At 36.7% G+C, this 15,388-nt stretch overlaps 1 protein-coding gene across 1 annotated transcript in view; it reads right to left on the bottom strand.

Annotated features, from left to right (window-relative positions):
* SLC26A7 (solute carrier family 26 member 7) overlaps window positions 1-15,388 on the bottom strand; it is a gene marked incomplete at its 5' end in the record, with an annotated part of 73,403 nt that overhangs the window by 35,269 nt on the left and 22,746 nt on the right. The window contains 5 exons of the mRNA XM_084510922.1: window positions 2,256-2,369; window positions 4,527-4,674; window positions 5,524-5,606; window positions 6,997-7,149; window positions 14,836-15,000. Of these exons, the coding sequence (XP_084367048.1) occupies window positions 2,256-2,369; window positions 4,527-4,674; window positions 5,524-5,606; window positions 6,997-7,149; window positions 14,836-15,000 (663 nt within the window). The remainder of the gene's footprint in view (window positions 1-2,255; window positions 2,370-4,526; window positions 4,675-5,523; window positions 5,607-6,996; window positions 7,150-14,835; window positions 15,001-15,388) is intronic.

Raw genomic sequence — 15,388 nt, 5'->3', positions numbered from 1 at the left:
CTTTACTAAAATAATTAAGTTTAATTTTAAGAGACAAATTGTTAAAAACAAAACCAGACAAGTTGTTAAAACACTAGGAAAGAGAGCCATGGTGTACTTAAAAATACCATCAAGAAGGGTAGACAGAGTGTTTACAGCAAAAGGGACACAAAATCTGCTGGTAGAGTCACACGGAGCTTTTCCCTTTCTCTGCCTTCTCAAAAAAGCAACGCACCTCCCAACTAAAAAAAAAAAAAAAAAAAAAAAAAAAAGTGTTGATTCTACTTGAAGGACACTTCTCAGTCTATGATACAGTCCTTCACTTCTGTTGTCTCCTTGGAAAATATGTCAGTGAAGAATATGCAACATCACTGAATGCAAAATGTAGTCTGGAGAAAAGAGGGCTATGCATATAGCCTCTGCAAAGCTCTTCACATTTCTCTCATGTCTCCCTGTGTACTTAACTCAAGCTGTTGCTCCTTTCTTTTTTTATTTCCTTATGATATGGCAATCAATTAGTGATATTCTAATTTATTCATTCTGCCTAGACAGACACAGAAGAAAGGTCTTGAGCAGATATGTTGTCTTCAAAAACAAAGGCAAAGAAAGCAGGAGAGAGAATGTTGTTATTTATGCACTTATAAATACTTTATACTTATTTATAAAGTATTCTCCTAATCCTAGTGTATGACCACAGTCCAATTTGTGGATGCAGACTCTGCAATACTATGAAACCTGTGGATAAAGCAAGTCAACACTTGTTATTTTAGGACTTCCTACCTTGACTTCAAACCATGTTCGTTTCTTTTTCCATTTCATATTGTGAACGATGTTCTAGTGGGGCCTTTGCCTATATCTTCCAGAACTCAGATGTCCTATATGCCTTCAACCCATACAGATTACCCAGATAGGCCTTCAGGTTACCCTAAAGCTTCCCACAATTCAGTAAAACTGCACTTTGCCAACAAAGGATACATGTATGAGCAGGTAAGAGAAGAGGATGTCTGTGAGGGCGAGGGCACATGGCATGAGATTGAATCCAACGCAAAAACTTGAAATAGATAATACCAAAGTGGTAGCTAAACTATTTGCATATAAATGCTTTCAAAGATGATTATTGGATAAATTATTCATTATGATTAACTGCGTTCAGAGAAGTGTGCTGGCTAATTAGCACATAATTAACATGCAGAGTTTTGAAATAAAGCCTTGTATCATTTCTCAGTATTGTGGTGTCTGCTTGAGAAACAATTGCACAATATAGTCAAGAAACATCGGTGCCTACAGACTGTGCTTAAGCTTGTCAGTCATTTAGCATTAGCATTTACCTTGTAATTAATGACCTTTATACAGGCAAGGCCAGCATTATAAAAGGACAATTGCAACAAACTCCATGTTACACATTTATGTGGCAGGATGACACTGATGGACGTTTGAGTTTCAGAGGAAGGAAGGAGAGGCAGTGCTCAAGGTTTCCCAGCTGGGGTAGCCCACATGGTGCCATCATATGCCAAGGTCTCAGAAGAGCAGTTTGCTGCCTTTCTTGTTCACAAGCACAGGTAACAATATTACAGGGTCACAGTGAGCATTTTCTTTGATTACAATTCCCTCTTTTCCAAGCTATTGCCACAGAATCTTTTGGATTTCATTTCCATAAGAAAGAGAAAGCCAAAAAAAAAGTCCTGAAAAAATGAAATATCATCTCTGTGGTCTCAATGAATGCTGAGGGACAGGACAAGTCCACCATGTCACAAGGCAGAAGTTGAAGCATTGCTTCCTCTAGGAGCAGCTCTTAAGATTACTTTCTCTTTATTTTGAAAATCATATAAGAGCACCAAATGAATTTAAAACAACAACAAAAAAACAACAGTTTAGCCTGAACCATTAAATTCCTTAGACACCATTAGAGGGCACTTTTGTTACAGTGCTGACAGATAAATAATAATAATAATAATAATAATAAAATAAAAAGTCTTCTGTATAGTTTTCTGCAGTCTTAAAGCAAAGCACTGAAGGCACCTTACTGCCCCAGACTTAAGAGTTTTTATTGAATTAAACTGGTAAAAATGCATAAGGGGAACCGTTAGCTTTCCTAGTAAGATGGTTGCTGATCCGTGCAGTAATTCCATGCAGATTGTTAAAATTGACTGGGCAGAGTAATTTTCCGGGATAGAGGAAAAGGGAGAAGAGAGGAGTACAATGGATCAACAACTGCAAGCTCCAGTGAGCAGCATCGTAGATTTATTTCTCCTACTGACTGCACTGTAACCTCTTACCTGTGTTCTGGCGCCCGTACTATATAAAAGTGCCGTCCGTCCCATTGCTGCTGCACTTGGTATGCAAAAGAAAAATGAAGGAATCACGTTGCTGAGACCATGAGCCAAAAATTCCTGCAAAGTTGTTAAAAAGAATATGTTTTTTTTCCCCCTGTTATTCTGTCATTTCAATGTTTCTAGCCAACAAAGGAGTCTCCTATGCAAATATTAGCAATGATAAAGGATGGGCATATTTTTTGAGGGAAAATAGCACATACATACATGATAAAATATCTCCCAGTATAATATATCTTCTTGCAACACAGAGCTATTTTGAAAGCCACTGAACCCAGATTCATCAAAAGCAGAAGAGACATTTTGTTCACAAAACAAATGATAGTGCTAAGTTTTGAAGATGAAATTCAGCAAAAGTATTTACATCGTGATACACATCTGCTTTTTAACAGGCAGCAGTCTCAAGTAGTGGGATCTGGAGAACGTCCAAGTTTTTTCTGGCTTATGACTCTACTGGAAGAAGACAACCACTGTCTTTTTTTTTTTCTTCTTCTTTTTTTTCTTTTTTTTTCATAGCATGCTTTAGTGAAAGTGAAGTATGGCAGCAACACTACCTGTATACTGTAATTCATTACAAATGCATTTGATGTATATTCACAATCAAAATGCAGACATGTCTGGAAAATGACTTACAGAAGAAAAAGTGCAGTGGGGAAACTACCTTGTGTCTGCAGCCTGAGATGAACAGCTTTTAAAGCTGTTCAAAAGCACCCCAACTTGGCTACCCAGCATCAGCCTCCTACCCCGAGGCTTCATCTCCTGAGGGGAATGTGTAAGAGAAGACATCTGTACTGCTAGAAGTACACAGGCTCAGTACACAAATAGTATTATATCCAGCCAGGACAACACATGATCATATGTTGGTCTCCGCAGCACAGGACAGCACCACTTTAAAGAGCAACACTTTAAAGGACACAAGATAGCCTTGCACATCAATGTATCACCACGTAGAGCCCTCTCTGCCTGACCCCTGAATGCAATGCATCTTTGCCACTATGCTGCCACACTGTATGCTCTGTTCTCATGAAGGGTTTGCTCTTTGCTCCATTATTCTGTGCAGACATATAAATTGTTCCCACCACTTCAGTAATTAAGTAGCGTAAGTTACAAGTTTTCCAAACATGCAGAAAGACACACAGGTTGCTGTGCTCCATTTAGTGTCCTTGAGACACTACAGCATATCAGCTCAAAGTGCTTTCCCCCTGCTACCTGGGAAACACTGTTCTGCAGCATCAATAGAAATTCATGAAACAAAGTATTCATTCTGAACATTTTTTTAGAGAACTGAGTAAACAAGAACATTGTCACTGTACATTTCCAGTAATAGCAGAAGCTGCAAAGCACATTCACTGATGTAGCAAGTCTGACCTGTTGAGATAGAATGACCAAATGTCTCCAGCTGCAAAACCGCCTGTATGCAAAACCATCATCCAGCTTTATGTCATTTATCTCAAACCATTTAACAGCAAAATGTGGGCAGCATTCTCATCACATAGCACTATTTGGTAGTTAGGACCTTATTTAAAATGGAGTGTTTCCTACCATGGATTTCCACTTGGCTTGAAGTTACCTGTCCACCATAACCAGCAGTGGGGTAGTGCAGGAAGCAAACACCCCACTTTCATCTGCAGCTTGCCTGCTGCAGAATGGAACTCTGCACAGAAAGCTCTTACAGCTGCAAATTTGGCAGTGCTCTCTGAACCCACCCTGCTTCTTTTATATAAATAAACCTTTATTTCAGATGGGACTTCTACTCTGCATAACCCTTATTTTATAACTGATAAATATTATAAATGTCCTGGGGCTGTAAGTACCTGGTTTATTTTTAAAATTGCTTTGTTTCTTTAATCAGCAGCTGATTTAAAATCTTAGCTGGTCTTTAAGACCTCAGCTGCCAGAAGAGAAGCTGTCTTGCCTTAAAACACTGGAAAAACATGTTAACACCTAAATTGGCTGCTGGCTGGACCAAATGCAGCATTATGAGGTTATCCTGAAGGAAGCACTTTCCCAAAAGGTATATCTCAACCAACTATGCTATAACAGAGCTGATTTGTACTAGATTGTGGTTTTATAGTAATCACTGGAAGGCCTCAGGATGCCACATGAAACTTATCCTTTCCTACTGGGCATTCATATATAACACTTTTCCAAAATGGTGAAGCAATTTCAAGGCTTACTGACCTTAAGGTCTCCTTAAGTGAGGAGAAAGAGCTTTACCTGGTTGTCATTCACAGTGTATTTAAACTTTTTAGCAGAGCCTTGAGCTAGAGCTAGTGATGCTACATAACCAACCAGTGCTACTCCAAAAGCTTCAGTGACTACTTCAGACAGGACATTCATGGGCGGCAGCTTTGGTGGTGGTAGCCTGTAATTTAAAAAAAAAAAAAAAAAAAAAAAAAAAAAAAAAGCAATCCTTTTTGCAATTTTGCAATTCATGAAAATACAAGAGAAACAGAGAAACAGTCTCTGTATGCCTGGTTAACATTTAAATACTTGTAAGGTGATACTTATCAATATTTTAGATTAGTAAGACAACTGTCTATTGGGAACTGCAGGGAAAAACTGTAGTGGCAGATGAAAGTTTTAGATAAAGAATTCCATTTGTAAACTATGGTTTGAGAATTTATGGAGAGCTCCCTTTAAATTATCTCTCTCTCCACTGACATAAAATCCCCAATTCACTAATTTTGTAATAAGAAATAGAAGAGATTCGACTGTATATCTTTTTTCTTTTTTCATACTTGGCTTTGCTGAAAAGTTCAATTTAAATCTTTTAAACCGTTTAGTGTCTTCATAGGTTATGGACAGTATGGAAATGTACTCCATCTAAGGGAGACTTTGTAATGGGGGTTGCTATGAAATGCTGCAGTTAAGAACTGAATCACCTCAGACCACCTCTGTACTCCACAAAAGGACTTTAGGATCTCCTTTCTATTATATATCCATTAGACATCATCAGGTATCCTGTACCTACTCCATAAAGTATTGAAATAACTACAAAAATGTACAAGAAAGTTTGCATTTGATGATAATATCTATACCAATACACCTTTTTAATGTGGGACTGAACTGTGAGAGAGTATTTGAGGAGTTCAGAAATGGACATGATAGATTTTTGCCATTTCTTATTTCAGAAAACTACTTTGACCTCTTCACAAGATGTTTGCAGAACTAAACATATTTAAAAGCCAGAAGCTAATAAAAAGCACATTACCCTTCGGGAATATGTCCCACAACTTCTAGCCCATAGACATATTCCATATCAGCATAGTAGCAGGCAGCGGATGTAGCAATTATCTGTTTGATTCAATACAGAGAAAGACATTATGTTTCTGTTGCTTTCAGGTTCTCACATGGTCCCTGTTATTGCCATAGCTAAACACATGACAGGGTTCATGAATTTATCCTTACTACAATTAACTATGACAGGGAAGTATTATTACTAAAATTTCAGCAAATGTGGAAGTGAGGCAAAAGAATCTAAGATCTGGATGCAATAATGGGTTTAGAAAATATGTCTGAAGAAGGTCTATAGTGAAGTTTGGCTGCTCTGTGTTAATAAAAGCAATCTGCAAAAGTCTCTGGAAAGCCTCTTGACAATCAGCATCAAACTGTCCCTGTGCAGCATGTGCCTCAGGCCACTTCCATTCATGCCAACAGCTTAAAGTAATTCATAATTTAGCTATTCCTGAGTGGTCTGAGGCAGATGATGTTGTCTGAGTGCATCTAATCCAGACTGGCAGAGTCAACTTCGGCACAAAAGAGGTGGTGTGTTTGCCTCCTATATGTCTGTTCCAGCATGTATAAACCTTGCTGAGGGAGAGGAGATTTTGGTCCCAAGGATGTTCAACTTGTTTCTTGTACTTTCTGTGAGCTGATCACATAAATCCTACAAGAACAGGATCAAGCTCCAGTCCATCATCCTTGGTCTGCTGCATTTTCTGGTATTGTTTAAAAGACAATACAGAAACAGATCTTAGAGCAGGGACCAGAACCTCATTTTCCAGCATTTTGCCCATGAGAAAGGATTCTTTTGTATTTTTTTTTTTTTTTTTAAAGAGATTAATTGTGATGATCCACTCTGAAAATAATCTTTCACTTTAAAAAAAAAAAAAAATCTTTTAGATGTCTAGAGAAAAACAGAAACTTCTGTCCTGGTGCTAGTTATCTGACCATAGCTTAATCCTTAAAGTAGAGATTTACAATGCAATAGCTAATTTCAATTTAGCCTATGCCATATGAAAGGAAATCTGTAAGTAAACTTACAGAAAGCAATAGTTTAGGTATTTAAATTTGTTGCAGATAAATAACAGGCAATATCTGAGCCAGAACTACCCAGTACAAGACTTGCCTGGAGTTACAATGTGTCAGTTACTTTTCATTTTCTACATCAAACTTCTTACACTTTAACATGCTAGGCTCCATATTCTTGTAATTATGTAAAAAGTAGTAAGCACATGAAAAATATTACACAAATTGGGAACGTATGTCACTTCTTTCTTAATTATTTAGCCAAACTGTGTCCTGTTCTTACATTTAACATACAGCCATGAAAATTAGCTATCCATTTAATAAGTGGCAGGTGTGGTTGTGGGTAACTATAGACAACATAATAAACTTTAGCAGATTAGTTAAACCACTGAAAACTCTGTAAAGGAAAACATCTGATATTTGGCTTCATACTTACCAAAACTAGATCGATAGGAAGAACAATTTTAATGTTTCTCTGAAATTTCTCATTCAATTCCTTAACAAGAACAAGCACCACAATGCTCAGCAAGGAGAGAAGTAAAGCCTCTAGTTGAACTGATCTGATATTTTCAAATATGTAGGCATAAATCTACAGTGATTGAGAAGAACAACAAATTAGAATCAGTTTACAAAATACACTGTTCTGGGTCAAGTGCTATGACATGTTCTACACAACTTGAAATGCTTTGAATTACCCAGGAGATCAGAATCAGTACTCCAGGATTTGAGTCATCTGACACACTAACATCCACTTAACATTTTGTAAGGAAAAAAATCACTAACTTATCATTGCTAAATTCTATGAATTTTCAAAGACTCAAAAAGTGTAGTGAATGTTTGTATATAAAAATGTATACATTTCTATTGGTTGGCAGAAGCAAGCTAGAAAATTCCAGTACATCTGATACTTATCCTTTTCTTATTCCTGTTCATTAAATTCAATGACAAAAATGAGTGTTGCACAAAAATGTTGAGAGAAGCTTGCACAAAGATTTATTTTAGGTGTCCATAGCTTGTGACATCCATTAATTCCAATGGTAAAAGTAACTTCTAAGGAAAAAAAAAAAAAAAAAAAAAAAAAAAAGACAGAAAGGAGAGAGGGCAAGAAGAAAAAGAGAATGAATAAATGCAGTAGTGGCTGGGAAGAGAAGCAAGAGGAATCTTCCCAGATGATTGCCCTCCTCAGGGCCTCCTCTCAGCACTCATGGGGGTACAGTTTCTAGAGTAACTGTATAGTTTCATCAGGATGCACTCAGTCTCCATGTTGGTTGCTCTTGCCCATTATACTAAAAGCACTCCATAGAACACACTTTGATCAGGTCCAGATGCTGCATATACTAATTAGTTGTCATGCTTTGTGTGTGTATTGTTGGCTATTTAAATAACTATTTAAATGACTAATGCTATCTACGAGGCTCTATTTCTTTCCCTAGCATGAAGTTATAGGTTAAAAGCCACAAAGCAAGAGATAGAAAGAGGCTGGGGGGAGAAAGGATGATTCACACATCAGTGGAAACTTTTTTTCTGTGGGAAAAACAGCCCTGTGTGGGAATCTGCAGGTGCAAGGGTGCAAAGCACACTGGACCACAAGATTAAAAGTCCTGACACAGCAGGTTCCAGGGTGTTGGGGAATGGCTACAGTACTGCAAGGGAGAGACAGAATGAAGTGCTAAAAGAGGAGACTGGAGCAGAGCTACAGAGCTGCAAATGAGAGGCCTCAGCTGCTTGAAGTATAAGGTGTGGCGCAATGTGATGTAAAATGTGGTCAGAATAATATTGCATCTGTGATGAAGAAAGGAAATATAATGCTAAACATAAGTAACCTGTGGAATAGAAAGAAGGAATAGGAATAGAATGACTGTGAATGAATAAAAGGGATATATTATGATGAATACAAAATTGTAAATAACAGGCCTGGAAGAATGCAGTTGCCTTCACTCCAGTATTGAGGACACAGTTATCAGTGAACTGTAATTTCAGTTCTACTCTGAATTTGAGGCTCCTGAAAATGAGGCATAAATCAGTATGATAACAGATTAACAAAAAATAATGAAAAAAATCAGAAGTCCATGGAATGGTTACAAAGGACTGAAGAAAGTTGGAGGAAACTTCCATCATGATATACAAAGGAATAATTATATCCCCATCACAAATTATTTTCAGGCCTTATGAATGAAAGCAATAGTCCATTGCATAGATGTCCTGGTTTCAGTTAGAACAGAATTAATTTTCTTCCTAGTAGCTGGTGGAATGCTGTGTTTTGGCTTAGGATGAGAAGAGTGCTGATAACATGCTGATGTTTTAATTGTTGCAGAGCAGTGCTTATACCAAGCCAAGGACATCTCAGCTTTTTGCTCTGTCCTGCCAACAGGCAGGCTGGGGGTGCAGTAAGAGCTGGGAGGGGACAGACCCAGGACAGGTGACCCAAACTAGCCAAAGGGGTATTCCATACCATCTGACATCATGCTAAACAATATATAGGGGTGGCTAGCCGGGGGGAGAGGGCCGGACTGCTCGGTTAGGCTGGGCATCGGTCAGCGGGTGGTGAGCAATTGCATTGTGCATCACTTGTTTGCACATATTATTATTATTTTCCTATTATCACCATTTTATTATTATTATTATTGTTATTATTACTTTTGTTATTATTATTTTCCTGTCATATTAAACTGTCTTTATCTCAACTCACGGGCTTCACTTTCCATTTCTCTCCCCCGTCCCAGAGAGGGAGGGGGAGGGTGAGTGAACGGCTGCGTGGTGTTTAGCTGCCGGCCGGGTCAAACCACGACAGTCTTTTTGGCGCCCAACATGGGGCACGAACCCACGACCCTGAGATTAAGAGTCTCATGCTCTACCGACTGAGCTAGCCGGGCTAGCTCACTAGAGGAAAAAAAAGAGGCATGAAAATGGAAATAATGCATATGCTTAATGAAGCTGCAGGAGAAAAAAAAAAAACAAGGTAGGCTCAGTCCCTGGAATTCTGCATTAAAGTTTTGGTTCCTGCTGTGTAGCCTGAAATGCAAACTGTATAGAGAACAGAAGTTAAAATCTAGGCTATAGATTTAGACTGCCTCACAAGTATCTTACTTTAAAAAGACAGCATAAAGGATAATAAAATCTAACAATTGAGACAGATATTTAATTAAACAAATGAAAGGTATTTCTTTTTCTAACAACAAAGATCACTAAAATAAACTGGAAGTGGAATTTGTAATTTTATCAAAATATACTTAATAATTTTCAGCCCCACAGAATCTGTTTTCAAACAAATGTATAATGCTAACAAGGTTTGGTGGTTTGGAGTTTAAATACAGATATTTATGTTAGATGGGAAAAAGGACTAGAAAAATTATCTTAGGAAAGAGTACTGTTCTAGCAGAAAAGTAGTCAATATGATGACATTTTTTCCCCATTCTGATTCTGTCTCTCCTTGAAGACGTAACGTTTATTTTGAAGAATGAGTAAATTACAAATAGCTTCCTGATTTTTCCTCTTGTCATTCCTATGAAGTCTTTCATAATTTATAAGGGAAAAAGATACAATAAAAAGTTCTAAAAATTGTTATGGAAAATAAGAAGAAACTGGAGAAGAAATGTATTTTTTCTCATAAAGGGGAAGATGTAGACCATCCCATTGGCCTTGAACTTTTGACTGAGGATGAACAATATAAACCAGCACAAACATTTCTCAGAATCTGGAATAAAAACATTTTAAAATCAACTTGTTAAATAAAATGATCTACATGTCATAGGTCTGAAGGATGGTAATCAAATGACAGATTTTAACCACATATTATCCTACTGTCATCAGACAATGTGGATTGTGTCTTGACTGACTTGGGATAAGTCTTTGTATCCATAATTTTCTAAAAATGCACTTTTAAGAGAGTGAAGACCTTGGCTCAGTGCCCAAGCAGGAGCTGTGATTAATTAGGACAAAGAAAGCAATCTGGAAAACTACATTGCAAGCTGTGCCCACGAAGCCATTAAAGTCTGAGCTAGATCTAAGGTAAGGAGGTAAGAAAAGGGAAGAAATAGATTGATTCTTAATTGTTAAAGTCAAAGAGATGTGGGTCTTTTTAAAATGAGCTCTGCCAGCATTAGTTATCTCTGGCTTTGGTGTTGAATTTAATTTGCCTAGACAAACTGAGATATAAAGAAGGCTGAATAAATATAATTCTAATGAAGAATTAGTAAGAAATGTGCATAAACATTTTGAATGTTTTTCTTTCTTTACAAATTGAATAAAAAATAAGATTTGTTATTTTTCTAAAAATATATAGCCAAGACTCCTAGAACTTACACAGAATGGATGAGGCTGTCTGCAGACTACTCGATCCCGCCCCTGCTCAAACAGGGATACCCAGAGCAGGGTGCCCAGCACCACATCCAGACGGCTTCTGAAGGTCTCCAAGAAGGAGACCCCACAGCCTCTGGGCAGCCTGTGCCTGTGCTCTATCACCCATATTGTAAAGTTTAATTGTAAAATTGTAAATTTACAATTGTTAATTGTAAAGCCGTTTAGGCGCAAACCTAAGTCTGTGCTCATTCCTTCTTGTCCTCACACTGGGCACCAGATTGAACAGTTTCATCTCTCTCAGCCTCTCCTCATAGGACAGATGTTCCAGTCTCTTGGTGGCCCTATGTTGGACTCTTTCCAGAATGTCCAGATCTCTCTTGTACTAGGCAGCCCAGAACTGGACAAAGTACTCCAAGTGCTGCCACGCCAGCACTGAGTATAACAGAAAGATCACCATTATTGCCATACTGGTGATACTTTGCCTAATGCAGCAAAGAATACTGTTAGCCTTCTTAGCAGCAATGGGACATCACTCATTCATGTTCAACTCAGTGTCCACCGTGACCCCCAGATCCAATTCTGCAGAGCTGCTTTCCAGATGGGTGGCTCTACCATGTGCTGATGCCTGGGGTTGTTCCTCCCCAAGTGGAGGGACGCTCTCCTTGTTGAACTTCATGAGGTTCCTGTCAGTCCCGCCCTTCAGCCTGTTGAGGTGCCCATGGATGGCATCACAGTCTTCTGGTAAATCAGCCACTCCTACCAATTTGGTGTAATTTGTGAATTAACTGAGAGTGCCCATCATCAAGACTGTTCACAAAGACGTTAAACAGAATTGGACCCACTACTGACTCCTGGGGTACACTGCTAGATACTGGTCTCCAACTAGACTTTGGCCATTAGACACTATAGTGTAGAAAGATTCTCTATGAGGATCTTATGGAGAGTAGTGTCAAAGGCCAAAAAAAAAGATTATTTCAAAAACAAGAATGGAAGCTGAGGCAAACAAATGAAGAATTAAATTCAATAAACAAAAATTCAAAAATTAAAAATTCAAATTATAACACCTTATACAACTTAAGGGCATGTCGCCCTACTACATTTTTTAAAAAATGTTTGTTTCTTTTTGACAAATACAGCACATTACGTAAGAAAAAAAAAAATCAGAGGGAAAAAAAAAAACACACACACACACAAAAAAAAAAAAAAAAAAAAAAAAAAACATGAAAAAGAGGAGGTAAAGGACTGACTTGAACAGGACATGAAAGGACATGAAGGCTTTCTCGGCTAACTTGCAGCACCACAAGATTTTGTAAACAAGTTGCAACACAACCACAAAAGACTGTTTTTTCCAAAGTAGGTTTGTCACATCACAGGAGATCACTTTGTAGTGCTGCATTTTCTCACAAACTTGTGGTAGGATAAACATATCTACACAAGGATGAAAGGCAAATATAGATATGTCCTTCTGTTTTCAGATACTAAGTAAAACTTGTTGATAGTTTTCTTCTTGTCCCTTGTGAAATTTAGACTTCACATGTAGTGCTGTCTCACCATTTGTCTTTCTCACATTCACCTTGCCATTCCATTTTGTAAAATCTCTATTGACACTGCAATGTGCAGCTCAATTGCAGTGTTACAAATCATATACAGAGAAAATTAAATGTAATAAATTACATAAGCTATGTGTAAACACAACAATCCCATAGGCTCAATGCCAGTGTAGTAGATTTGTTCTCCATATACAATGCTCATTTTTACATATTTATTCGTGATCTCACTCACTGTAAAATATATTTCACTGGCTTGTTTTACTTTCAACTCTCCTATCACACTTTATTAAACATTCTTATTCTTGCTTTGCCAACCCAAAGGCTGCCTAAAGCAAAACAATGGGCTTTGTGAGTGGGAAGTGATCTGGAGTGGAGAAAGGAAAAAAATACAAATAAAATGCAAAAATACCAGTCTTTGGGGTTTCATGAATTTGGAGTAAAGAACACGTCCAGAAACACACTGCCAAATTCAGTGCTGTTGACTGAGATACCAGAGTTTCTTGAAGCAATCCATAAGTCTAAACAGATACCAGAAGCATTTAAAAATACTTTTATGGTAAAATTGTCCCTTCTATATATGAAGGCTTTGTCATTTGTTATTAAGTTGCAGAGTTTTGTTGTTGTTGTTGTTGATTTGTTTTTACATGATTCTATAGAGCAATTGAAAACCTTAAAAAAATTACTTGGAAAATGCTCAAAGGGGTTTGAAAGTGAAATGAAGGGCAAAGACCTTGTTTCAAACACATTAAAAAATATAAGGGATAAGGGAATAGATTTCTTTCAAAGCATTTGAATTACCTCACTTATGATATCATCAGCACACCAATGTGGAAATATTTCCTTGTGTTACTTCTGTTCTTTATTATTGCTCATAATGTATGTTTTGATTATGTCTTGGCTGTGGTACTTAACACTAGTCATCTCTACAAGATGATAATATGCCTATATGTAAGTAGAGTCACCACAGAAATATCATGAGGAAAAAAAAAAAAAAAAAAAAAAAAAAAGAAAGAAAGAAAGAAAGAAAGAAAGAAAGAAAGAAAGAAAGAAAGAAAGAAAGAAAGAAAGAAAGAAAGAAAATAGCTGCTCTCATTTTATATTAAGAAGTATTTATGAAAAGGCTTTTAAAGAATAAACATTTTTTTTTAATATATGGTGAATCATTTGTAATAGCCTTACAGGCCAAGCAACTACTCATAAAAATGACTATGACATTTTGACTTATGTTCTTACAAGATATATTTACTTGCCTTTATTATATGTCCCTAATTCTCATTAATAAATAGTTCCTGTAGAAAAACTTACTGATGTATTATCTAAATAAAATGTTACCAAATGTATACAATACTATAAAACAACATTCTGAAATGAATATTTTTTTCCTTTTAACTACATAATCTGAATTAACCAAGTTCCCAAACTAACAGGAGAAAATGAAGAGATGAGCAATGCAAGAAACTGTGGTCAATCTTTTTAAATAAGGCGTCCTAATTTAGTAGCTAACTAAAACAAACCTCACCTCCTCCCTCATCTGGTAACCAAATCATCAGTTACAATCAATTCAAAGTAAATATCTACTCAGCTAGTAAATATAATTTTGCTATGAGTAAATTATCATTTTGACAGATATTATTATAATACTACTAATTCTTCAGACAAGATATTATACTCACAACACCTAAACTCAGTTTGCTAGAGTAAGTTAACTTAAAGAATCAACCTCAGATCTTTTGTGCAGTAAAATCATACAGCATTGAAATCTTTAAAATTTTCAGCCATCAATGTCTACTTTCCAAAGGGAGACACCATGATAATATATAAAAGGTTATATGCACTTTATAAAAGCTACCTTGAAGCTGTATACTTGATGTACTTCCGGAAAAAAAAAAAAAAAAAAAAAAAAAAAAAAAAAAAAAAAAAAGTCATAAAGTAACATGTAACATATCTAGGGTAATTTTTTGCATAACAGATCCACAAATCACAAGTCACTTTCTTTTTACCACAATGATGGTTGTGTTACATTGAGCAAAATATGAAGAAAATAATAAGAAAAATAATGACATTTGAAATATATAGTGTTCCCTCTCAGAAGCTTATCATGCAGAAGTTAACCCACCCTGTAAGTGTATAAAATCTGTAATTGCTCGTGTTAATGAAAGGAATTATTGATGCTATAATATGTTTATATTTTAAATTTCAAAATATGACCAGTCCTGCTAACTCTTCATCAAGCTTTCCTAATATTTTTCTACAAACAGAAGTAGTGAAAAAAAAGTTTTTAGTGTTACTTTTTCTTCATTCACACATGCATCACTAATTCTGCACATATATATAAAGAAAAAAAAAAAGAAAAAAGAAAAAACACCACATAGTGTGTTAAGAAAATGTTAGCTAATGAAATAACCCATCTCATTTACAGAACTCACATGAAAAAATCCTAGTGGTCCTGATATATATGGCATTTTCATTCCCAGCAAGTACTTCACTTGTGAAGTCACCACATGTGTTGCTGCTCCTGTTGTCATTGCGCTGATCACTGGTTCTGTTAACAAGAAGGTGGCACTGCCCAACTGCAGCATAAACATTGCTACCTGGAAAGCAAAGGTATGTGCATCAGTAAGTGTAATAAAGTGCAGCTTCCTGGTGATAGGGCAGTGAGAGTCATTTTAATAAACTGTAAGACAATTGAGAATAGAACACACAAGTCATTTGAAGGATGAACTGAACTTAAAACTGAACCCACTGGTTCATCTGCATTATCTCATTCACATCACTGGTTTACCAGATTCTACCTTTAGTTTAGTAATGTAAGCCAACTCAGAGAAGCTGTCTTCATGTGACACTTATTATTCTCTCTTACTCAAATATGGGAGAAAAACAAATACTATAAAAACATCAGCTGAATAAGTGTGGTACCGACTCATTCCTGCTCCTCTGATAGTCATACTGAGTAGGCAAAGGGTTGTGGTCCACCTAACC

This window comes from Aythya ferina (genome assembly GCF_964211825.1).
Source record: "Aythya ferina genome assembly, chromosome: 2".
Classification (NCBI taxonomy): Eukaryota; Metazoa; Chordata; class Aves; order Anseriformes; family Anatidae; genus Aythya; species Aythya ferina.
This window is presented reverse-complemented; position numbering and strand designations above follow the sequence as displayed.